General features: G+C 41.8%; 1 protein-coding gene across 8 annotated transcripts in view; it reads right to left on the bottom strand.

Moving 5' to 3' along the window:
• Positions 1–1213: 1213 nt before the first annotated feature.
• Positions 1214–26620, bottom strand: part of thrap3b (thyroid hormone receptor associated protein 3b) — a 46672-nt gene continuing 21265 nt past the window's right edge. For 4 of the 8 annotated variants that reach the window (XM_071375374.1, XM_071375376.1, XM_071375373.1 and 1 more), the window contains exons 2-14: positions 21747–21892; positions 12934–13785; positions 11706–12362; positions 11345–11520; positions 10539–10650; positions 9174–9249; positions 8907–9029; positions 6102–6286; positions 5611–5887; positions 4737–4898; positions 3858–4168; positions 3533–3590; positions 1214–1995 (exon numbers count right to left, since the gene is read on the bottom strand). In XM_071375374.1, the coding sequence (XP_071231475.1) occupies positions 3935–4168; positions 4737–4898; positions 5611–5887; positions 6102–6286; positions 8907–9029; positions 9174–9249; positions 10539–10650; positions 11345–11520; positions 11706–12362; positions 12934–13785; positions 21747–21862 (2970 nt within the window). In that variant the 5' untranslated portion in view covers positions 21863–21892 and the 3' untranslated portion in view covers positions 1214–1995; positions 3533–3590; positions 3858–3934. Of the gene's footprint in view, positions 1996–3532; positions 3591–3857; positions 4169–4736; positions 4899–5372; positions 5485–5610; positions 5888–6101; positions 6287–8906; positions 9030–9173; positions 9250–10538; positions 10651–11344; positions 11521–11705; positions 12363–12933; positions 13786–21746; positions 21893–26620 lie in introns of those variants that run through there. The other 4 variants (XM_071375372.1, XM_071375377.1, XM_071375378.1 and 1 more) reach the window with 4 other exon arrangements.

The raw sequence follows: 26620 nt of genomic DNA, 5'->3' as shown, positions 1-26620 counted from the left end.
GACAGCTTAGAGAAACAACCAACCACTATCGCTGTCTCATGTATGTTAACATTTGCTTATTGACTTACATGGTTGTTAGGCTGCTCCAAGCTCCAACACTCCATGTTAATCTTAGCCGGCTACAAGTCTTCCCACAGAATCCCCCATCCTTTAACCCCTCGTTAGCCACCATCTCTGACCAGTAACTTCCTGTTTTCCTTTCCACAGTCCCAGCAGTCTCTGTTACAGCAGCAGCAACACTGTGGATGCGTAAATGGCACCCTACTCCCTACATGGTGCACTACTTTTGACCAAATTCCTAAATGATTCCATTTGGGATGCACACCAGATTTCCTTTTCCACACTCCCTGCAGCCTCTCTCTCTCCTGAAGAGGTTGTTCAGGACTTATGAAAAGGTAATTTGTCCCCAGGCAAAATACCTGTTTTGTGCCCCGAATGGCAACCTATTTCCTACCAAGTGCACCACTTTTGACCAGGGCACTGGACATGAACACTCCAGTCATAACAAGCAACCTTTTCATTAAGCATAGAACAGTTTGGGTTTGGAGGGAAAAACTCACCCAGGGAAGCCAAAAATAGAGGATCCCCTGGGACATAGCTGGGATGCACTGGACTTTTCACAAGGGAAGTAGTGCCTTGGTAAGATATACAGTACAAGTACAGCACAGGGTATTTCCAAAATGACACCCTATTCCCTATTAGTGCACTACTTTTGACCAGGACCTTGGGCTCAGGGCTTGGGTTAAGTAGTGCACTATGGGATAGGGTGACATTTGGGCTGGCATTTATTCCTTGAATATAGCTTGAGTGAGTGACTCGTGTTTGCTTTTGAGGTTATGTAACTTCAGTCTGCACTAGTGATGGATGGGTTATTAGCAATTGCAGGTGAACAAACAGCTGACCCGCGCACAACTAGTCTGCAGTCACATATCAAGTATGTGCTCATTACCAAATTCCACAGCTAAATTCCTGCAGTCCTTATCAAATTGTCCTAAGCAGGCACTCATGTCTAAAATTAGTTAGACATGTTGCAATATATCCTGTCAAGTCCAAAGAATTGCAATATAACAAATACCGTGGATGTGTACACTTTTTAGAGCTAATTACTTTCCATTAGACATTTGATATCACAGGTCAAGCTTAAGAATGTTGAAACTCTGAACTTTAAATGAGGAGTGCAGAAGGAAAAGGCAAGTAGTACATGACAAAACAATTCAAGTGAACCAGAGAAAATATTTATTGGAAATTAATGACAAGTACTTAAAATCTCTGAGAGAACAGTAGAAAAGATGTCAGCTTCTGTTTCGAGTAAGAGCGTAAAAACAAAGAATAGAGTCCTACAGTTACGGTATGCTCAATACATACAGTATGGACACAATGCAGTCTTGGGGTAGACTGCACAAAGCAGCAGTCTTGCACTGTAGCTGACTAAACCTGCTCGAAGCAGCAGTCTTGCACTGTAGCTGACTAAACCTGCTCCTCGACGTCTACTCACCTGTGTTCGTGCTCCACCAACAAGTATAGTTTGACAGTATTTATTTGCCACATACAGGGAAAAGTTATACTTATGTCATCTTGTGCCATAACCTCAATAGTATAGGTTTACCTTTTGATGTAGAACATTATGGAAGGACGAAAATGATGAAGCCCATAAACTGCTATTCTAGACTGAACAAAAATATAAAAACGCAACAATCTCACTTATTTTACTGAGTTACAGTTCATAAGGAAAATCAGTCAATTGAAATAAGTTCATTAAGCCCTAATCTATGTATTTCACATGGAACCACTGGGGAACCAGGCCCAGCCAATCAGACTGAGTCTTTCCCCACAAAAGGGCTTTATTACAGACAGAACTACTCCTCAGTTTCATCAGCTGTCTGGTGGCTAGTCTCAGATGATTCCACAGGTGAAGAAGCCGGATGTGGAGGTCCAGGTCTGGCATGGTTACACGTGGTCTGCTGTTGTAAGGCCTGTTGGACGTACTGCCAAATTCTGTAAAACGACGTTGGAGGCGGCTTATGGTAGAGAAATGAACATTACATTCACTGGCAACAGCTCTGGTGGACATTCCTGCAGTCAGCATGCCAATTGTACACTCCCTCAACTTGAGACATGTTGTGACCTTTTATAGTCCACAGCACAAGGTGCACATGTGTAATGATCATGCTGTTTAATCAGCTTCTTGATATGTCGCACATGTCAGGTGGATGGATTATCTTGGCAAATGACCAATGTTGAGTAACAGGGTTGTAAACAAATGTATGCACAAAATGAGAAATAAGCTTTTTGTGCGTATGGAAAATTGTGATCTTTTATTTCAGCTCATGAAACATGGGACCAACACATTACATGTTGCGTTTATATTTTTGTTCAGTATATTCAAAACATTTAAACTCCCAATATAAAGGCCTCAATATCAATAATTTTGTTTGTTACATAACTACTTATTTTTCCTATAATTATATTAATTTACCTAAAATTATATGACACAGGCACGAACATACACCTGCTATTTGTCAGCTGTGAAACAAAATAATTTTGTCACAGACCTTTCATTTTACACAGTGAAAGTCCTCTTGATGCTTAAAAACAGGAAGTATCAATGGGAACAAACCACACAGAAACAACCTCAACCCCCCAACAAGTAGAAGACCAGAAGTATTGGTGGTAATGAGAATGCTTTATGTAGCATATGATGGAGAATTCTCAACGTGGCAGGACATACTGGTATGTGAGCAATAGCTGGGACGATAAACCGAAAATTAAATCGCAGGCATTTTGCTGGTATCGTTCAATACGATAAGTAGCCTATAGTAGAGAAATGTGAACCTTTAAATAAAGTTTGCTAATATGGGTGATTGTTAATGGGATAATTGATGGCTAAACCATCAAACTAGTAGTAGTTAAAAGTATAATAATAAAAAAAAAAAAGATTTAACTGTGGTGCACATTGTTAGAAATGTATTGTTCTCGCATCAATTCAGGCAATTTATCGTGATATGGATTTTTGTCCACGTCGCCCAGTTCTAGTATGAGCCCAGTTCCCACAGTAGAGATTGGACTCTAACCTTACCACCCCATGGGACCAAAGTGTCATGCAAAACACCATCAAAAATCTAGCACTGCCCATACAACTGTTTAGCTAAAGGCTTGCTTTAGCTAGTACAGCAGAAAAGCTGTACGACAAAAGTATATAGAGCAATGCATATCACTATGAATATCAATTTTAAGGCACAAATCCATTTGTCATTTTTATGTCTTGAGGAAAGTTACTTTGCTTTAAATCAACGTAGCTACAATAACATTTCAGAGGACCCAGAGGGGTTTACTACAAAGCAAGATCAATGAGTTAGCCAACCAGAAATAACTACAGATATTCTGGTTCATTAAGAAAGCTAAACTTACATATGCATTTTTGGTTGTTGAGTCAATTAGACCATACCTATTTCAATCTGGGCATGGTCTAATTGACTCCAAAAATAAATAACTTTTTTATTTCATAATATTTACTGTAGGCAAGTTAGCTTACCAACTCCTTTATCCTGTTTTGTAGTATATCCCACAGGAGACGATCGGAAACCAGTCTGCTATTGTTCGTAACAAACAAGCAAATACAGATAAAAATACAAACAAAGCACATCTTTACATATCAAACACCCAGAAACAAATACAAATTACTGGTAGTAATTTAAAAAAATTAAGAAGTAGCTCGCCCCTTAATTCAAGTTCAATTAAACATTTTCTCCCATATAACCCTTACTGAAAGTGGCTTGAGTCAATGATAGGAAAACAACCGTGTACATTCTGATGCTGTGACTGACTAGGTAGCCAGAGTTTAGGCTCTTCAAGCTTACACAGAGATGACGGCAGATAATCAGATGACCTCAAACAGATGGACAGAAAGCTCTGGAGGAAGGAAGAGGAGGGTCTACTACAGCTTGGAAGCTGAGGGGTCTCCGGACTGGATGTTGTCTTTATGGTCCATCTCTGTGTGGTGCTCCTCCCCATGCTCACCCCCCTCCTCCCCATCCCCCTGGAACTTGTCATGAGTCCACTTGTTGGGGCTGCTGCCGCCCTTGCGGTAGATGAAGCGTCCCCTGCTGCGGGGGAAGGCCCCTCGGCCGCGGCTCTCCAGCCACGTCTTCTCTCCCTCTCGGTCATCATGCTGCCAAATAAGTAAACAGTCAGATCAGTGAAAAGGATTCCAAGACAACATCAGCAAATTAAAATATGTTAACATGTATTAATGTTCATTATTAAAACCTTGATCCACATTTGGTGAAACAGTGCCACTGGTCGCCCCAAGCACATTTGTTATTGTTTTCTTTTGAAACGAGGCAGAAGAGCATTCTACATCATGGTAAAAAAATATCATAGAACATACTCTGCTGTTCTATCGCGCGTGCAATGCTGTCCGAGGGAAAACTACGTCTTTGTTGTAATATCGCAAACAGACGTGGCAGTTTCACCGCTACCGATTCCAGATTTAACATGTATACATCTTGTATTAATGTCACTAAGAGCTAAGATGATCACCTATCACAATACTGAAAACAGAATCAAGACCATGTTTTCATATTCTAATCTGGAAAACACAGAACCAAAATCAGCTCCGAATGTTAGGAGAGACTAATTGGATTCAAATCCACTAGGAGGGATATTGTGCAGAGAAGTGCTCACACAAAAAAAGTAATTATGGTATACTCAAATAAAGAGTAAGTGCTGAAACTTACAAAGTAATATTTCCTGCTCTTAGGAGTGTACTCTGGGTCCCACTCCTCGTCTGGTGGGCGCTCTGGGGGGGCGTTGCTCATATTAGGAGGGGGGTTGCTGTTGTTATTTCCTTGGTAATTGCCCCTGTTCCAGCCCCTTCCACCTCCTCTCACTCTGGGGAGCTGAAACCAAAACAAACAGGGTCAGACTGGGGGTGTAGAGTGAAGTTGCCCATAAACACTGATCTAGCATTTCCCCTACTAATGGTTAAGGTTAGGATTGAGGGAGGGGAAGCTGATCCTAGATATGTACCTAGGAGAAACTTGGTCTGAGCACAATCAACTATTATAATTTCCAATATTTGCAGGGCTTGGACTGAGGGCTTGGACTGAGGGCTTGGACTGAGGGCTTGGACTGAGGGCTTGGACTGAGGGCTTGGACTGAGGGCTTGGACTGAGGGCTTGGACCTGAATAAAAAATTATAGCTGCAGGAAAGCAGTCCCGATGTAAAGATCAAATACATCAGAGATGGAGAGCGAGAGAGCGAGCAAGCGAAAGAGAACACCAGGGGCTCTCAGTTGGCTGTGGAGAGAAGGAGGAGTCAGGCTTCTGCTTTGAGTATTGTGTTTCTGAATGTCACATGAGTATTACTTTACCTTTAGTAATCAGGTATGGATTAAGTGTGAAATAGTATCATCATCCTCCTCATTCTCCTTATCATCATCATCATCATCATTAGGAGGAAGGAACAGAGCAGAGAAGCACAGTCTATAGCGAAGTTATAAAGATAGAAAATTACAAGACAATCAAAGTCATTCCATAGTGCACTCCAGTCCATACAGTAGGCTGGCTAGGTGAAACAGTAGAATACATCACACAGAGAGCAGAACTTACAAATCCTCCTCCACGTCCTCGGCCCCTATCCATGTGGCCCTCGTAATCCCGGGGGGGACCCCTCTCCATGTGGCCCTCATAATCCCGGGGGAGACCCCTATCCATGGGGCCTCCGTAGTCCCGGGGCCCGAAGCGAGGTTTACTGTAGCCCTGGTCCATGTGCTCCATCTCCTCCCCCATCATGTGGTCTTTACCTCTGAACCCTCCTCTGAAGGGAGAGGGAGAGGAGGAGGAAGAGGAGGAGGATGGAGAGCGATCACGCTTCTTCTTGGTTTTTCTGTGAGCGAGAGGGGTAAAAGGGGAAATTACAATTAGACTCCATTTTAACTGGATCTATATTTTAAGTGCTGAACATTAAATCGCAAAGAAACCCTGGGGTGGAGAAAATGACATGCATATAGTTTATATAACCACATTTCAATGAAAGAAACAATTCAGGGACGGAGGAGACTATAGGGAGGTGATTTTAAAGTAAACTATAATAAGCCTACTTGGATTTCTTGTGGTGTTTGGCAGATTTCTCTGAGGATCTCTCTTGGCTGGGTCCTCGGGAGCCTCCGGAGCCCTTGCCCCCGTCCCGTTTATGCTGCCCAGGCTCCTTCCCAGAAAACCTTTTACGGCGCTCTATATCCAGACGCAGGTCCATTGGGTCACCTTTAGGTTTTTTACCCTGATCCTGTGGAGATATGGAAGTGCTGTCTATGTTATTTGCCACTTCCGATACCACAACTTAGAAGTGGGCAACATAATGAAGTAATGATTCCTTTCCATTTCATGGGTTGCACGTTTTGTCACAATATTGTTTTGAACATTTGTTTTAGGACTTATGCCTTACTGAGCATTCTATTCAATGCATTGTCAATGAGCGCTGATGAAGATTTATTCAAAAGTGCATTACAGTGTCTTGGAAATACAAAAATAATTAGTAAGAAAACAGTCATCATTGTGATGTCGCCAGATTGACTTTAGATGCAGTATAACATTAGCTAGCTAGCTAAGATTGAGGGAAGACCACCAGTTTTTAGCTGGCTAACATTAGCATTGCTAGCTATTTTTGAGAAACTTTGCAAGATAATGACATTTCCATCTGTCTAAAGTAAATTTGACAGCATGATAATGATGGCAAAGTTGCTACCTACAAAATATTTGCCTACTTTAGCAATGTCAAATTTCCAGGTCACAATCGTATAATTTAAACAAAACAGTCATTAGCCTCCGTTCAGAATAACTGGGCTTATCACGAGGGCATCTTGAGAACGTTCATAACAATGGCATGGCGTGACAGTGACTGAGGTACAACCTATGAATATATATCAAAGATTAAGTAAAAAAAAAAAATGTTTTAAACATGCAGTGAAAAAAAGATGGTGTGTGTTTGTAGTATTGCACCCCATCTGCTGGTGATTGCACAATAAATGCATCCCTCCAGAGAGCTAAGGCCATCTTGAAATGTTCTCTTCCAAATAACTTAAGCTCTATATCAAAGTATTTTGAATTGATGTACTCAAGTAAACAGATCAATCACGTGTGTTAATGTAATCTTAGTTCATTTTCTAAGGCTTTATTAAACGGAGTAACTTGGCCAAGTAACAGACATTCACATCAACAGACATATACACACTCATGGGAAACAGGAGCATGCTTTTAAGATACAGTGGGGAGAACAAGTATTTGATACACTGCCGATTTTGCAGGTTTTCCTACTTACAAAGCATGTAGAGGTCTGTAATTTTTTATCATAGGTACACTTCAACTGTGAGAGGCGGAATCTAAAACAAAAATCCAGAAAATCACATTGTATGATTTTTAAGTAATTAATTAGCATTTTATTGCATGACATAAGTATTTGATACATCAGAAAAGGAGAACTTAATATTTGGTACAGAAACCTTTGTTTGCAATTACAGAGATCATACGTTTCCTGTAGTTCTTGACCAGGTTTGCACACATGGCAGCAGGGATTTTGGCCCACTCCTCCATACAGACCTTCTCCAGATCCTTCAGGTTTCGGGGCTGTCACTGGGCAATACGGACTTTCAGCTCCCTCCAAAGATTTTCTATTGGGTTCAGGTCTGGAGACTGGCTAGGCCACTCCAGGACCTTGAGATGCTTCTTACCGAGCCACTCCTTAGTTGCCCTGGCTGTGTGTTTCGGGTCGTTGTCATGCTGGAAGACCCAGCCACGACCCATCTTCAATGCTCTTACTGAGGGAAGGAGGTTGTTGGCCAAGATCTCGCGATACATGGCCACATCTATCCTCCCCTCAATACGGTGCAGTCGTCCTGTCCCCTTTGCAGAAAAGCATCCCCAAAGAATGATGTTTCCACCTCCATGCTTCACGGTTGGGATGGTGTTCTTGGGGTTGTACTCATCCTTCTTCTTCCTCCAAACACGGCGAGTGGAGTTTAGACCAAAAAGCTCTATTTTTGTCTCATCAGACCACATGACCTTCTCCCATTCCTCCTCTGGATCATCCAGATGGTCATTGGCAAACTTCAGACGGGCCTGGACATGCGCTGGCTTGAGCAGGGGGACCTTGCGTGCGCTGCAGGATTTTAATCCATGACGGCGTAGTGTGTTACTAATGGTTTTCTTTGAGACTGTGGTCCCAGCTCTCTTCAGGTCATTGACCAGGTCCTGCTGTGTAGTTCTGGGCTGATCCCTCACCTTCCTCATGATCATTGATGCCCCACGAGGTGAGATCTTGCATGGAGCCCCAGACCGAGGGTGATTGACCGTCATCTTGAACTTCTTCCATTTTCTAATAATTGCGCCAACAGTTGTTGCCTTCTCACCAAGCTGCTTGCCTATTGTCCTGTAGCCCATCCCAGCCTTGTGCAGGTCTACAATTTTATCCCTGATGTCCTTACACAGCTCTCTGGTCTTGGCCATTGTGGAGAGGTTGGAGTCTGTTTGATTGAGTGTGTGGACAGGTGTCTTTTATACAGGTAATGAGTGGAGAACAGGAGGGCTCCTAAAAGAAAAACTAACAGGTCTGTGAGAGCCGGAATTCTTACTGGTTGGTAGGTGATCAAATACTTATGTCATGCAATAAAATGCAAATTAATTACTTAAAAATCATACAATGTGATTTTCTGGATTTTTGTTTTAGATTCCGTCTCTCACAGTTGAAGTGTACCTATGATAACAATTACAGACCTCTACATGCTTTGTAAGTAGGAAAACCTGCAAAATCGGCAGTGTATCAAATACTTGTTCTCCCCACTGTATCCTTTAAACTAAATCATTTTTACTGAACTTGAAAACATGTTGCTTGTTTGAGGAGAAATACTTACGATGGCATTGCTTAGGGTCCCATGAGAGGCTTGGACACAGCATCTTAAGTCACCTCCTTTTAGCTTTTTCTTGGGTACGTACATACGTACCCAAGAACCATATCTCATAGGCTGGGGGGCTCGCTTGGGATTACAATACACAAATTGGGCTCTTTTGATTTAGACTTATGCATCTCCTTTAAAAGAAAAGCACAAGCTGAACACTGCTGCTTTGGATCGTCTCAATCACCTTACATTTTTACATCAAATGTCAAAAAGGCCGGTCACCTTGTAGCTGCAGTCCTCCAGCTCCTCTAGCAGGTGAGAGTGTCTCTTAAACGCACTGGGGGAGACATCGATTCTCCTGGAGGAGAACACAAAAGGAAAACACAAGGTGAGTTGGATATGACTTCATCAAAGCATGTACTTAACACACTATAGTGTCAACGTATTTGAGAGTATTTAATTTGTTGAACACACACCTTTGCAGCTACAGTCGTATGAAAAAGTTTGGGCACCCCTGACAATTTCCATGATTTCCATTTATAAATAATTGGGTGTTTGGATCAGCAATTTCATTTTGATCTATCAAATAACTGATGGACACAGTAATATTTCAGTAGTGAAATGAGGTTTATTGGATTAACAGAAAATGTGCAATATGCATCAAAACAAAATTAGACAGGTGCATAAATTTGGGCACCCCAATAGAAAAATCACATCAATATTTAGTAGAGACTCCTTTTGCTAAAATAACAGCCTCTAGACGCTTCCCATAGCCTCTAATGAGTGTCTGGATTCTGGATGAAGGTATTTTGGACCATTCCTCCTTACAAAACATCTCCAGTTCAGTTAGGTTTGATGGTTGCCGAGCATGGACAGCCCACTTCAAATCATCCCACAGATTCTCAATGATATTCAGGTCTGTGGGCTGTTTTTGACCGTTCTCACAATCCTTCGCCTTTGCCTCTCCGATATTTTACTTGGCCTGCCACTTCTGGCCTGAACAAGAACTGTGCCTGTGGTCTTCCATTTCCTCACTATGTTCCTCACAGTGGACACTGACAGCTTAAATCTCTGCGATAGCTTTTTGTAGCCTTCTTCTAAACCATAATGTTGAACAATCTTTGTTTTCAGGTCATTTGAGAGTTGTTTTGAGGCCCCCATGTTGCCACTCTTCAGAGGAGAGTCAAAGAGAACAACAACTTGCAATTGGCCACCTTAAATAACTTTTCTCATGATTGGATGCACTTGTCTATGAAGTTCAAGGCTTAATGAGCTCACCAAACCAATTGTGTGTTCCAGTTATTCAGTGCTAAGTAGTTACAGGTATTCAAATCAACAGAATGACAAGGGTGCCCACATTTTTGCATAGCCTATTTTTCACATCTGATTTAATTCCATACAACTTAATATTGCTACACTAAAAATCTTTGTCTGGACAATACCCCAGTACTCAGCTTTTATTAGAAAATGAATGGCATGCCACTGTGATCATTTTCTGTGACGACAGAGTAAATTATTATGCAGCCCCAGAGGGGTGCCCAAACTTTTTCATACGACTGTATATTGAATGCTTGACGTAAACTCATAGCAATCTGAAAAGAAGGCAGCCAATACTGGCTGACACAGTTATGAGAAAGACTGCCTTACCTATGGATTTCTGGACTCTTCCTTGGCTTCATCAATTCCATCTCAGCGGTTTTTCTTTGGTACATGGCAAATCGCTCACTTAAAGTCATGCTTGAAGAGCTGAAATGTTGGGCTGCAAATGGAGGACAGATACAATATTTATATAGTCTTTCTAGTCAATGGACATCTCTAACAGACCAGAGCCTAATATTAGACTTTGGCGGGTAAGATATCTATTTCACCAGCCACGTTGGCGGGTGTTCAGGGCTCCACTGTGCAAACATTTCACTTGCCTTTTTGTGAATAAAAGAAATAACAAAAAAGTCAAGTATGACCACATTTATTGTAAAATCGTCAAAGAACTACAAATCCTATATAGCCCATTCCACCTTGTGCTGCAACACTACCCGGCTGGGCTGTGCACACATGAAGAACTGAGTGAAAGATTCATTTTTAGAAACGCTGCATACAGGCATGAAAGTTTACTTGAAGCTAAAGTCTACTGAAGTGAGACTTTGTCCTTGTTTTGTTCACAAGCTAGGTTGTTTTTCTATGTATGAGTTTCAAATGCTAAGGAAGAGAAGATAACGCTCCTACCAAAAATGTTTATAGCTAACCCAAGATAGTGTCATTTTAGCAGAAAATATATATTTTGGCTGGTAAATAATCTGAGTGGCTGGTAGATTTACATCAAATCCTACAAAGGGACAAGTGATTGAACAGTCCATGGAACTAGTGAATATTTCAAAAGCTAAACCCCACTGCTGTCCTTGTTGTGTCTGTGGCTTCATAGACAGCACTTTATGGTCCCCAATAAGAGACCTTACCTTTGATGTAGTGCACAATGGTGACAATGTGCTGCGCAAACAGCTCCGAGGGGCTGCGTCTGAGCTGAGCCGCCTGAATATGCTGGAAGATGGAACGGAACTCTCCGTGATCTTTCTTAGCGGGATGCACCAGATCCCTGGACATACCACGCTCCTTGGTCAGACCTCCAGAGGAGCTGAGAAAGAGAGACCAGGTGGATCAAGCAGATACAAAACTGTTTTGTTCAAGACCGTGATGAGTTCCATAACATTTTTAACTTTCAGGCAGATCAAAAACTATCCAGTGTTAAAAATTATATTTTCAGAAAACATTAACCCTCCAAGCAGTCTGTTGATGAACAATAATGGTAATGCTGCTTACCTGGGCATCTTGTCAAAGGAGTTGATACTAAGCTCAAAGTCATCCCTCTTTCCAGAGGGCCTGAGTAGGGGTGACTCCACCCTAGAGACGGGGAATAGGGCCAGGGGCCTGTCCTTCTCCCTGCTACCTGAACCCCTAAGGGCCACGGTTACTATGGCTGGGGATGTACTGCTCTTCTCCTTGTCTTTCTTCTCCTTCTTCTTGGACTTCTCTTCTTTCTTGGAGGCCTGCTTGCGGCTGCGGTAGAGCTCCTCTTCCATGTGCTCCAGGTCTTCCACCACGTCGTCGGCCGTGTCTCTCAGTCTCTCCTCGTCCTTCCCTGGGGGGTAGTAATGGGGCTCGTCTTCCCACTTCCCAAACACGTCCCGTGTCGTCAGGGTGGCTCCTTTGGGCTTGGCCTCCTCTTCCGCCTCCCTCTCCCACTCCCTCCCTGCAGCCTGAGACTTGAGGAAGGCCTCTTCAGCTTTGTCCAGGAAGGGCAGGGACTTATCGGCCTTGGAGCTGAAGGAAGCTGCTGTTATGTTTAAGAGGCCACTGCTAGTCCTGCTCTTGCCTTTCTCTCTGCCGTCTCCGTCCGTGGTGCTTTGGTCCCTGTCCCGGCCATTCTCCCACTCTGCCGCCGCCTGCTGCTTTTTGCTCTTGTTTTCTGCCAAGAACCTGGACAATCAGACAGAGAAGTAAATGGACCTTTACAACATGTTATACAAAGGAGAATGTCTAGTTGTGTTACAGAATCCCAGTTTTCTAACAGGGCACTGATTAAATTCAAATGCATTTCGTCACAAGGGGTACAAATATTGGATGATCAACAAACAGAAAAGAAAACAAACAAGACAGCACAACCATAGAGGTGACAACACCACAGAATGACATGTAACACTTACAATAGCATAGGTCTGGTATTGTAATAATTATACTTAATCACCACCTCCAAAATTAGGGGGATTTCATACAACTGAACCTACTTTCAATGCATAGCAGAGGACAACAGCCAGTGACTTTTTAAACGTTGTCACTTGCATTTGAAATGCGAAGAGGACTGCCATTGACAATGGCATACAGTTTTAGCTGTATTCAGGTAACTGAGCACAGACTGAACAATTTTAAAATAATAATTACAATCACAAACTGGGATGAAGAAAACTCAACAAAAATTAAATAAAACAAAACAAAACAGGTATGATAAAAGACAAATGTAGCAGAATATAATGGGAAGTATGGAACATACTTTTTGAAAGCAGAGGAAATGGCACTCTTATCGTCTGCCCTGGTGGGATCCTCCTTGCCAAGGAAGCCAAACCCGCTGAAGGAGGCGGTTGGCCCGGCCTTGGTGGAGCCCGGTGGGCTGTGGGTGGAGGGAGCACTGCCAGTGTTGCCGATGGTTCTCCACAACGGCCCTTTGGGTTCTGATTTTCCCTGGTTGGCAGCAACAGCAGGACTGCTGCGTTTGGGGCTGGTGTCATAGTCACTCAGACCCTGCCATTTCCCAGCAGAATCCTTATCATGACTACTGGCCTCTCCCCCCTGTCCTTCTGCCTGCTCCCCAGCCCCTCCTCCGCTCTCCCCCTTGGCCTCTGCTGGCGTAGGCGTGTCCTTTACATCCTTGGAGCCGGGCTTCCCCGAGCTAGGGCTGCTGCGGCGTTGCCGCGGGGACGAGGAGCGGGAGCGAGACGAGCTGTGGCGCCCCCGAGACCACCGAGAACCCCTGGAGGACGAGCGGTCAGAGTATCGAGACCGAGAGTGGCTGCGGCTGCCCGAGCGTTTCCTAGGAGTGCGGGAGCGTGAGCGGCCTCTCCTGGGGCTATGCGGACCGTGGTGATCCTGGTCGCGGTGTGGCCCGTCCCGGTAGCCACCCCCCCGCCAGTTGTTGGCTCTGTAGCCATAGCTGTTCCCTCCTCTCTGGTAACCACGACGAGGGTAGAAGCCCCGGGTTCTACCGCGGAAGTAGAAGGGTCTGCGGAAGCCGCGGTTGTAGCCTCTCTGGTAACCCTGGTAACCCTGGTTGTTCTGGTAGTCTCTGGTGGGATAGTTCCTGCCGTGGGACGGAGAGTGAGATCTGGAGCGGGAGCGAGACCTGGAACTAGGAGAAGAGAAGAAAACAGAAGAGGTATGTTAAAAGATATTGTGTAATCAACGCCCATACAAGTTTCAGGAGGTAGCCTAAAACATTGTAAACCATAAACACATGTTGAGATCCAGTCTGGTGTATTCAGACAGAGAGGAAAAGTGTTTTGTTTCGCCAGCCTGCACTTTGCCAACTCAGGTGTGCGTTTGCCCGTCTCCAGACAATTCACTCACAGAGAACATGGAATAAACCCCACAGGGATTGACATTAAGTTCTCAAAAAGGCACTTGCCCATTCCTCCAGTCAGGAGCAGTTTTTACTTGCCTGGAGATTATGGTCGCTTGACCAGAAAATGTAGTTGGCTAAACAGTAACACAACATTAACAGATCCAGAAATTTTTTAAAATAATCAGGTCAGAGCCCTATACTACGAATGTAGTTTGAGTTGGCGGAGTAAATTTGGTCAACTGAGTTCAACTTGGGATAACCGGTACCATGAATGTGGCTCACCTTTTAGCCAGGTAAATGTCTATGGCAATGAATCTTTCAGATCTAACCTGCTCCAGGGCAGGCTAAATCAGGGCTAACTACATTTATCCTAAATGAAGTCTCTGAGCCATGAGTTGAGGATCAATTTAAACCTGATTCCCTCCCTCTCGCAAATATTTAGTCATCATCTACTTCATTTGAGGAAGACAACAGATAAAATACTTTTCTAATCAAAATGTGTTTGTGTGCAAAAAAAAATTGTTAAAATAACTAGCACATTACCAATTTAGTAATGACAAATGCATTTGAAATTACTTAACACAATTATTTTATCATAGGAGTGTGAAAAAAAGGTGATCGTGCATTGATAACCACACCAAAGTAACACAATAAAAGACAGCACTTCTAAAAGTATATTTCACACCATACCCGGCTGAATTTGAAAGATATCTAAATTAAAGAAATGTTTTCGGTTCAAATGAAAGTGACTTGCCCATGGATTGATGTTTCAGCACTGTCTCAATGAAGAGTTTGGCATTCAACGAGCCATGTCAGACATGCATGCGCAGTTACAAGCCTGCTAGAGGCAGATGAGCAATATCCACCTTCGTAGTACGGATTGTTTGTAAATGATGTCTGAGTGTTGGAGTGTGCCCTTGGCTATCCATAAATAAGATGGAATGTGAAGCTAACTTCAGTTTTTAAAAAAGAAGAAAAAAAGAAAAGAAAACTGAGTAGACCTAGCTTGCTTCTTAGTATACCCATCAGCAATGGTAGAAAAAGTACTCAAATGTCATTCTTGAGTAAAAGTAAAGATACCTTAATAGATAATGATTCACGTAAAAGAGAAAGCCTCCCAGTAAAATACTACTTGAGTAAAAGTATTTGGTTTGAAATATAATTAAGTATCAATAGTAAATGCAATTGCTAAAATATACTTAAGTATCAAAAGTGAAAGTATAAATAATTTCAAATTCCTTATATTAAGCAAACCGGACCACACAATTTGCTAGACTTATTTATTCATGGATAGCCACGGGCACACTCCAACACTCAGACATCATTTACAAACAAAGTATTTGTGATTAGCGAGTCTGCAAGATCAGAGGCAGTAGGGATGACCAGGGATGTTCTCTTGAGAAGTGTGTGAATTGGACAATTTTCCTGTCCAAATGTAACGAGTACTTTTGGGTGTCAGGGAAAATGGAGTAAAAAGTACATTATTTTCTTTAGGAATGTAGAAGTAAAAGTTGGCAAAAATATAAATAGTAAAGTAAAGTACAGATGCCAAAAAAAAAACGACTTAAGTAGTACTTTAAAGTGTTTTTACTTAAGTACTTTACACAACTGCCCCTCAGGTGTATTCAATAGCTGGGAGTGAATTAAGCAAACAGCACAGACTATCAGGCAAAAAAAAAGAGACTGTAAATTAACTGGTTGTGCTCCAAGTGGATGGGACTGAGGGACTGTGTTAATGGAGTATTCTGTCCACTCGGGGGAGCTACAAAACCATACACTACATCACCAATTACAACTCAGCCAGAGTTCAACTCAGCAAATATACTACTGCTGCCATTTTCCTCTGGAGTCTCAACATTCAAACATCTTCACTTCAAGGTGCCCTTTGACCAGATGGAAAGAGCAGGAGAAGTGCCCATTCTAGCATTATATGGAATAAAATAGCCAGCGTTTCTTACGAAAACAAATCAAATGTAGGCCTATTCATGCAAATGTAGCCACAAGCCAATGCATTTGGTTAAATCCTGGAGCATAAAAGTCTGCTATCTAGGTCTAACACCTTTCGAAAAGTTTAAGATCATGTCTTGCCTGTTACACACACAGGGAGAAGATTCTTACATCTGTCTTAAATCAATGGAAATAATGTACAAAGAATGAAATGGAAAACCCCATTGTGGTAGCAGTAGAAGTACAATAACATTGAAAGTACCGTGCCTACAGTACATCAGCACACCTTACATATCATGGAAAATACTAACTAGCAGGCAAATTTTTTAAATGACGAATGCAAATTGGGGCCTCACAACAAAACCCAAATTAGAACCCATGCAGCAAGCAAACCGGAGATTAGTTTCTACCCATCAAATCAAGTTTTATTGGTCACATACACGTGTTTAGCAGATGTTATTGCGGGTGTAGCGAAATTCTTGTGCTTCTAGCTCAGACAGTGCAGTAATATCTAACAAGTAATATCTAATAATTACACAACACACCATGTACAGCAGAGGGGTTGGGGGGAACCCCCAAACAGCCAAATCCGTCATGTAAGCCTCTAATAAAATCCCCCATAACTTACCGCTTGCGCCTTTTCATTGGAATATTCTGGAGGTGATGTGCTAAGCAGTGAGCAACATATAACACTCACAGTAGTGAGGGACTCCCCATGTCTGGTGAGGGTGCATGTGGAGGGACTGGAGCAGTGGAAAGAGGCGGTACACATTGGGCCAAAACAGGAAGCATTTTCACTCTAATCCTTGAAGGGAGTGGGGAGAAGGGGGTTTGGCCTGGGTTCTCCCCCCCACACCTCCCTTCTGCCAATTCCTTCTCTCTTTATAAAAGTATGCACTTCCAGCCATTACTTTTCCTTCTCTCTTTATAAAAGTATGCACTTCCAGCCATTACTTTCCCCTTGGACAAATCACTCAAATGTATGTCACTTGTCTTATGCATTGTTGACCATTAAACTGACAGAGCGTCCTGTTTTGAGCCTAAAGCATGGCATAAAAACAACATCTCCTGCCAGAGTGGGATCAAACTTTAACAATAGCCTACTTAATATCAATATGTATTTTTTTAATTACAAAGCTCAGTCATGAAAAACTAAGTTGTGACGTAACTGACGCCGGGCCCATATAATTCCTCATTAAAGTCCTAACAGCTGAAAACGTACCGACAAAGTGCTGAACGCTGTCTGGCAACCCTTCAACTTCAGAGCAAAGAACCAACCGAAATTATGAGTCAAATCAAAAGGATTTAAGTATTCCTCTGAAACAAAAGGCTGACTAAATCATTTATCAAAACTGATGGCGTCACTCCCTGCATGTTATGTAAGTGCACTATTTTATTATGTCACTCACAAAATGTACAACTCAACAGAAGACTGGAGCGAGGTTTTGTAACAGGCCCTATAATGTGTCATCTGGAAAAGAGGCTGTAGACTGTACCAGAGCATTGATACTAGGGCCAGGATGATACCAGTATCACAATACTCATTAGTATTGTGGCAAGGAAACAAAACACTAAGCGGATTTAACTTCTTTAGGAAAACAGCCCTCATGTTGGAAATAAACATCATCATGGTGTCATTGAGTCACATTTATTTATTTTCCTAGCTATAGCACACAATATTTAGCATACAGGAGGTTAAAGAGTAACTTTCACGGAGAAACATTTTAGGCTTAGTTATACTAACACACTTCAATTCTGGTTTTCATTTTGACAGTTCGTTGCAAAAGTGATATACACCGACTGTACAAATCATTAGGGGCACCTTCTTAATATTGAGTTGGACCCCGCTTTGCCCTCAGAACAGCCTCAGTTCGTTGGGGCATGAACTCTACAAGGTGTCGAAAGTATTCCACAGGGGTGCTGGCCCATGTTGACTCCAATGCTTCCCACAGTTGTGTCAAGTTGGCTGGATGTCCTTTGGGTGGTGGACCATTCTTGATACACACGGGAAACTGTTGACCAGCAGCGGTGCAGCTCTTGACACTCAAACCGGTGTGCCTGGCACCTACCACACCCCATTCAAAGGCACTTAAATATTTTGTCTTTCCCATTCACAATCTGAATGACACACATACACAATACATGACCCAATTGTCTCAAGGCGTAAAAAAAAAAAAATCCTTCTTTAACCCGTCTCCTCTCCATCTACACTGATTGAAGTGAATTTAACAAGTGACATCGACAAGGGATCATAGCTTTCACCTGGATTCACCTTGTCAGTGTATTTTGGTCTTTTGGTAGTAAATCTAGTTCGTAGGCTACACTCCCTTCTAGATGTGCTGAGTGGTACCACCTCAAGGCAAGAAAATCCACCCCATGGGATTTGAACTTACACCTCAAGTAGCAATAGATGTCAGGAACTCGGCGCCTTACCACCGTGAGCTAACTGTCCAGAGCCGTATTTGCTTACAATGCACATATTTTTATTATCAGAGTGTGCCAGTGCACTTCTGGTAAGTATGCTTTAGTGAGAATGTGTTGGGATCAGGTACAACTACATTTACCCACCACCAAAATAAATATTTGAGCAATTCCCACAACTTCTCACTTGAATGCATTTTTTTACAAATTTAAAGTGTAGGGCAAAGGCTCAAATTGGAGTTGAGAGTTACCCTTTAAAAAGGACCAAAGAGTTTGTCGGCTTCGTGTTTTCATTTTGCTACAAAAAAAAAAATTTAAAACGTTTTTAAATGTGTGATACTGGTATTGTCACAGCCTCAATGGATACAGCACATCAGCCTTAATATGAAGAGAGGTTAGTCTTCTAGTAGCAAAAGAAGAGCAAGCGATAAACATACATTAATTGAAAGTTTGTTTTACCAAAATATTCTAAGAATCGATATAGCCCAACTCAAGGCTGAAGAACAGGAGATACACATATTCAAATCTCATAGTGGGTAGGCTTTCCATCCCAGTAATCCTATGAGAAACAGGACTGGATTACAACTTCATACAGTAAGGCAGTGGTCCCCAAACTTTGAGTCGAGATCACAGAGTCAAAATGAAGGCCAAGATCTACCGCTCAGAATTCTTTTAAACATAACATTTAAAAAAAACGTAAGTCTGTGCAACACTAACCTATTAAAACAGTTCTGTAACAATGAGGTTTGTAGTAGGCTATAGGCCAAATACATTATCACTGCATATTGGTTATGCTCAAACTGTCCTGCCAATGTTCTTCTCAGACCATAAAAATATATATATTTTAAAACTTGAGGAATATGATCACACTGGTTATAGATCATCACTTGTGGTATTACTTGTGAGGCACAGCTGAGCGAGCATACATTTAAATAAATATGTTTTTATTTTATTTTACTGGACTGATTGTGCATGCATCTGATGGTCTGTCTCAGTGGAGGGAGAGCATCAGAAGTTCAGCCTCCCACCGTCAGACAGTCCCTTAGCCCTCCAATGTAGACTGACCAAAAAGGGGACAGTCTTCCAGCTGATAGCAAAAATCAAGTCATACCACATTATTTCTGCCTCATGCACAAATTCATGTTGTTACTCCTATGACCAGAGAAAGTGATATTCCTCTATATTAAAAAACACATCTACCAATAATAACTCCAGCCTTTTGCTACTAATTTATTGAAGCTGCAATGCTGGTTGCAGCGCGAGTGGCGAAGCACATTTCATGGCTTATAAACGTGTTGAATAAAAACGTAAACATGAACTCACTCAAAAACAGGAGCTCTGTTGTATTTGTTGATACTCTCTCTTTAGTCATGGTTTTAGACATTTTGAAATCACAGTATCAACTTACTTTTCTGTGCGTTTGAGGAAGCTGCAGACAGACACAGAGGGGTCAATTGGTGGGAAAAACAAGTTCACATTGGTTATACCAGAACTGTGATTAGGTGCATGTCATTTTTCTTATTTAAATTGTTACTAAGCCACAAACAATGTCATTAAATCATTGTTCAAAACAAAAAAACAGTATTAGGCCTAGTTATTAAAAAAAAATATATATAGTCTATAGAATGATTTTCAAATTGGTATGTTTCTCTTATCCATAAAAATACTCTGATATCAGTTATTAGCTTACCTTTTAAAAACAAATATTATAGCCATATCAAGTGTAGGCCATTGTTATTTCATCTTGATCATCTAGGTCCACCAGACGCAAACTGTGTTCCGGCGGAAGTCATTCATTGTCAATGGAGCAGTCCGCAACGCTAACTTTTAGCTAGTTGAAAAGTGAAGCACTTGGACATCAAGTACGGAAAATGCTGGCTAGACATCCAGAAAAAAAATGCATCTGGTGGACATCGGGCATTAGGCTACATTTGCTTTTTGGTCGCAATTTAAGGTTAGGAATAAGGTTAGTAGTGTGGTTAAGGTTAAAATCAAATTTTATGAAGAGAAATTGCAGAAATAAGCTGGCTTTGACTTTGTGGCTGTGGTAACTAGTGACGAACGCTACTTTCCGACATAAAAAGGAAGTGATGGGATTTCACTTATAGTATAGCCTGCCTTATGCTAAATCAGAAGGGGGAAAACGATGGCTGACTTGGTGGAAAAGAAAGCAGGTCTTCGCTTTCAGGCCGAATGATAAAGGTGAGGGATCAGCAGCAGACCTGACCGAAGTCAATTGCAGAATATGCAAAAAAAATTATCAGGTCAAAGGACCTCCGTCAACATTAACAAGTGAATCATCCTGTTGAGTGCGCTACTCTGGGGTAGAAAAGGTGAACATGTTTGTGCTCCTTGCCAGAAACCTTTAGGCCTACCTAAGACTTGGCAACAAAAACAAATAGACCTAATGGTTCCACATTGCACTTAAATTTTTAAATGGAGCCTATATTCAAAATACATATCGTATAGGCAAAAATACTCTGTCAAATCTTGAAAGACTTATTTGCAGCATTTTTTTTTTTTTTACTATTTTATTTTGTATGCCTATATTTAGGATTTGTACAGTTTGCTAGGCAAAAGGCATAGCCTGGATAATAGGCCTATTCGTTTTAAGCCTAAAACAATGTTCATGCAAGTGTTAATAGCTTTCTGACTGTTGTCAACTTTTATATAAAAAGTTATTCAAAATAAAGTTGTTTTTCCAGACAACTATGACACCAACTCATCATCGATTAATTTAAAGATTGATTAATTGAAAGTTCTGCTACGGGAGCTTATATGCCCAGTTTACGGACATTAATAAACACTTCGCAAATATTAGTTTAACTTTTATTGATAGTAGCCTATGTGTAGGTCTATAGCCTATTGTTAGTTTGGTTTGCAAGGAGAGAGTGTCTCTCTGAGTAGGCTAGGCCAACAAGTCACATTCAAATCAAATGGGGAGAAAAAGGGGAAATTAATATTTTTAAAACAATAAGCCAGACAGTGTCTGCTGTAAAAGGCCCATGATCATCATCCAACATTGGAGAAGGGAGGGAAAAACAACAAAAAACACGTTAGGCCCCATCTGACATTTTGCGCTGCTTTGGTGCCCTCCATTCTTTCTACATTGTTCTCTTGCATTAGCAACTACCACACATGTATTGAACATTTTAGGTTATGGCAAATAGGGAATAGGCCATTTGGCATGTCGCCCTGCTGTGTGCTTGCTGCCCTGCCAGACTCAAATATGCTAAAACATAGTTTGTGACATCACAACGTCATCATCATCGACGATGGCTGAAAAACATTGTTGATAGAAGATGCAATCGTAAAAAAAATTACAGAAATGTTTCACAATTGACCGCCAAATAGGGGAAGGAAGTTCAAATAAACCTCACCTGTAGCGGTGCTTCCTGGATCTGGAGCGGCTTCTCGAGCGAGACCGCGTGTAAGACCGGGATCTGGACTTTGATCTGGAGCGGGACCGTGCAGGGGAATCTGGAGCCTTGGACATCTCCGCAGTCACAACTGTCTAGAGGTTTACCTGTCCAACAACAGGGTGATGTTAGTATGCACTGGGTAATACACTTGTGCTTTAGACAGTTCTCAACTTTCCTGCCTGTTGAACAAAATTGATACGCCTAAAACCAGGAAGTTGCCATCCTTGAAATAAGCACAGATCTACAATAAAACTAGTTTATTTGCAAAGATATACAGTACTAGTTTGGACACACCTACTCATTCAAGTGTTTTTCTTCATTTTACTATTTTCTACATTGTAGAATAATAGTGAACACATCAAATCTATGAGATAACACATACGGAATCATGTAGTAACCAAAAAAAGTGTTAAACAAATCAAATTTTCTATTTGAGATTCTTCAAAGTAGCTACCCTTCGCCTTGATGACAGCTTTGCACACTCTTGGCATTCTCTCAACCAGCTTCATGTCACCTGGAATGCATTTCAATTAACAGGTGTGTCTTGTTAAAAGTACATTTGGAATTTCTTTCCTTCTTAATGCATTTGAGCCAATCAGTTGTGTTGTGATAACATAGGGGTGGTATACAGAAGCTAGCCCTATTTGGTAAAAGACCAAGTCCATATTATGGCAAGAACAGCTCAAATAAGCAAAGAGAAACTACAGTCCATCATTACTTTAAGACATGAAGGTCAGTCAATGCGAAAAATTCCAAGAACTTTGGACATTTCTTCAAGTGCAGTCGCAAAAACCATCCAGCGCTATGATGAAACTGGCTCTCATGAGCACCGCCACAGGAAAGGAAGACCCAGAGTTACCTCTGCTGCAGAGGATACGTTCATTAGAGTAACCAGCTTCAGAAATTGCAGCCCAAATAAATGCGTCACTGAGTTCTAGTAACAGACATCTCAACATCCACTGTTCAGAGGAGACTGAATCAGGCCTTCATGGTCAAATTGCTGCAAATAAACCACTACTAAAAGGACACCAATAAAGAAGAAGATACTTGTTTGGGCCAAGAAACACGATTAATGGACATTAGACCGGTGGAAATCTGTCCTTTGGTCTGATGAGTCCAAATTTGAGATTTTTGGCTCCAACCGCTGTGTCTTTGTGAGACGCAGAGTATGTTAACGAATGATCTCTGCATGTGTGGTTCCCACCGTGAAGCATGGAGTAGGAGGTGTGATGGTGCTTTGCTGGTGACACTGTCAGTGATTTATTTCGATTTCAAGGCACACTTAACCAGCATGGCTACCACAGTATTCTGCAGTGATACGCCATCCCACCTGGTTTGCGCTTAGTGGGACAATCGTTTGTTTTTTAACAGGACAATGACCTGAAACACACCTCCAGGCTATGTAAGGGCTATTTGACCAAGAAGGAGAGTGATTCAAGTGCTGCATCAGACTACCTGGCCTTCACAATCACCCGACCTCAACCCAATTGAGATGGTTTGGGATGAGTTGGACCGCAGAGTGAAGGAAAAGCAGCCAACAAGTGCTCAGCATATGTGGGAACCCCTTCAAGACTGTTGGAAAAGCATTCCTCATGAAGCGGGTTGAGAGAATGCCAAGAGTGTGCAAAGCTGTCATCAAGGTAAAGGGTGGCTACTTTGAATAATCTCAAATATAAAACACTTTTTTGGTTACTACATGATTCAATGTGTTATTCCATAGTTTTGATGTCTGCACTATTATTCTACAATGTAGAAAATAAAAACTTGAATGAGTAGGTGTCCAAAATGTTGACAAATACTGTATATAAATCACATCACTACACAACTTAAAAACAATGTCCAAGAAAATCAACTCTACAAATTCAAAATCATGGCCCCCAGAGAATATTGGAGCCTATCAGCAACCAGGGGCCTGTCTGACTATGTCCCAAATGCCACCCTATACCTACAGACCATGGTCAAAAGTAGTGCACTATATAAGGCAGGGGTTGTCAGACGAATCTAGTTGATTTAGGGAATAGGTGCCATTTGAGACAGCCTATTTCTAGAGCTGTTGTGACCTCAGGTCTGAAACAATGGCTTGACACCTTGTCCCCTGTCTACAAGACCCACTGCCTAGCGGCCCTCACCTGCTTAACCCCTGCCTGTCACCGGCAGTACCGCCAAAAGCCCCCCACGACCTTCACGGCGAGTGTGGAAAAAGGCTAAACCTGGCACTGGCTAAAAATAGAAACTACACTGTCCGAATATATAACAAGACGGTGGAGAGAATGACGAGGAATGCTTTTAGCGCCAGCTTTATCCTGCAGCCATATCCATAGTGCATGATAGTGCAGGTGGGGGCTGGGAATAGAGCAGCACTATTTCGGACACAAGATACACAGCCTCTGGCAACTCCATGGGGATAATGGCTGGCTCTGCTTCAGATACACATAAGCTTAATATTCAGCCCAAAGGACAGGTGCCTCAAACAGAAAGGAGGGATGGGGACGTAGTCCAAGATCAGACATAACACGAAGGATTTGAACATAGCTTTTAAAAGCCTGACAGAAATCTAGTGCTCCGGCCTAAACAACATCCTTCTGAATATCAGGCAGCACAAACGTGTTTTATATTGTTTTCCTTGTTATCTTTTCTCGTAACTTCACGTCTACCTTCCAGCCACCCAAGCATCTCAGGGGTGTCAAACTCATTCCATGGAGGGCATAATATCTGCTGGTTTTTGTTTCTCTTTCAAATAAGACCTACAAAACCAGGTGAGGGGAATTGCTTACTAATCAGCTACCTTAATTCATCAAACAAGTACAAGGGAGGAGTGAAAAGCCAGACACTCGGCCCTCTGTGGAATGAGTTTGACATGTGATCTAGGACAAGTCAAAAGCAACTGGCTTCCTCACACGTGTATCAATATAAAATTGGACACAATGTACCATCATTTAACAGTGCAGTCTTCTCTGGAATAGCACAGGAGGAAGACAAGTAAACAAAATTATGCAACTGGGTACTTATTGTAGGGTTAGGATGTCAAATTTGGTATTCAAATGTATTTTGGAAACACTTTTTCCCAATAATACACAAGTATTACAATTATTTTTTATTCTTCTGTAGTACTGTTAGCGATGGAGAAAAATTGACAGTAGAGGACACTATGGCCCAAATGGGCCAGGAGAGTGGCAGAAGTCAGGGGTCAAGTGCTCTGCATTTTTCTATTTCATTGCTAACAAAACATTATTTCAAATATTTAGAGGAGTTAACTTTAAGGTAGTCCACATACATAACACTAACTAGCAATGCATAAAGACGCTGTTAAACAATTAGGCCTAACCTTTGCATTTGCTCATAGCGAATAAGGATGCACTGCACACACCATCAAAAGGTAGGCGGCGTAAATCATTTATCAATAAAAAACGATTGCAAGCATTTCACGGCACCTGCAATAACATCTGCAAATCTGTGTATGCGACTAATGAACTTAGATTTTGATTTCTTGTCCAAGCAGTATTTCAACCACAAACAAATGTTTTTCTTCAATCAACTGCCTAAATTTGATTAACTTGTTCTCACAGGTTGTATCTATACATTGCAATCAACACAATGATGAGCATTTGCAATTTTGCACTTGTAGGCCTATTTCTTGCCTATTGTTCTCACCAAACCAGTTAGAGCCTAATGTTGGGACATAGGCTATAATGAGTAGCCTAATACAGAAAAGACAGAGTTAGACCTATGATAAACAAGGCTGTCTACTGGTTAATAATTAGCAACGGAAGGTTTGTATGCAAATCCTCACTGTCTGATGCTCCTTTCCTCATTCCCATGGCTGTGCAGTGCATCCTGCAGAGTGCATGTTACAAGCACTGTATTGTATTTACTCCGCAATGCCTTCCTTCACTTTCCCTGGCCCGCGTTATCAACCTTATTCATCAAAACTGGCTTTCTCTGTCTGCATCCCAAATAGCACCCTATTCCCTACATAGTGCACTACTTTTGACCAGATCCTTAAAAGTAGTGCGCTATGTAGTGAATAAGGTGCCATTTGGGACAAACCCTTACCCCCTCTCGAACTTAAGTCAAGAAATCAGAACAGAGAATTAAATATTTCACAATGTGTTGTTCTTCCACTTCTTGAACAGTATGCTGGTAAGGGGTTGTAGTGTGCAAACGAGACAAGGGCGGTGGGGTCACGGGAAGTGTTGACACATCATGTACAACACAGGAAATCTGACAGAATGTTCCTTTACAACCTAGGTATCTAGATCCTCAGCTTTCAGATTCTGAAGAACATGGCTTTTTGACTTCGCTATGTTACTCATTCAGACCTAAAAGTTTACACTTCAACTAAGCAGTAGTCTCTCACAGAGAGTAGTGCAAGTCACATAACCTGAACTTTAGCTGGGTATTTCACAGTAAGAGGCTTCTAATTCTGGTCAACATACAGGCAGACAAAAAGAGCCTGTGGTTACTAAATGTGGGACCTATCCTAGTGCACACGCAGGCCTAGCATATACACTACCGTTTAAAAGTTTGGGGTCACTAATACCCTGACTACATCGCATGCGCGAGCGTTGCAAAATAAATTTAGAAATCTATATTATTCAATTATTGCGCGCTCGCCAACGAGAAGTCAGTTCTATTTGTGACGCAGATCGCGCAGCAAGTCCTGCCTCTCCCATCTCCTCATTGGTTTATAGAAGCAGGTACTAGAGGTCGACCGATTATGATTTTTCAACGCCGATACCGATTATTGGAGGACCAAAAAAAGCAGACACCGATTAAATCGGACAATTATATTTATTTATTTATTTGTAAAAATCACAATTACAACAATACTG

Source organism: Salvelinus alpinus, chromosome 29 (assembly GCF_045679555.1).
Source record: "Salvelinus alpinus chromosome 29, SLU_Salpinus.1, whole genome shotgun sequence".
In the NCBI taxonomy this organism is placed as follows: Eukaryota; Metazoa; Chordata; class Actinopteri; order Salmoniformes; family Salmonidae; genus Salvelinus; species Salvelinus alpinus.
This window is presented reverse-complemented; position numbering and strand designations above follow the sequence as displayed.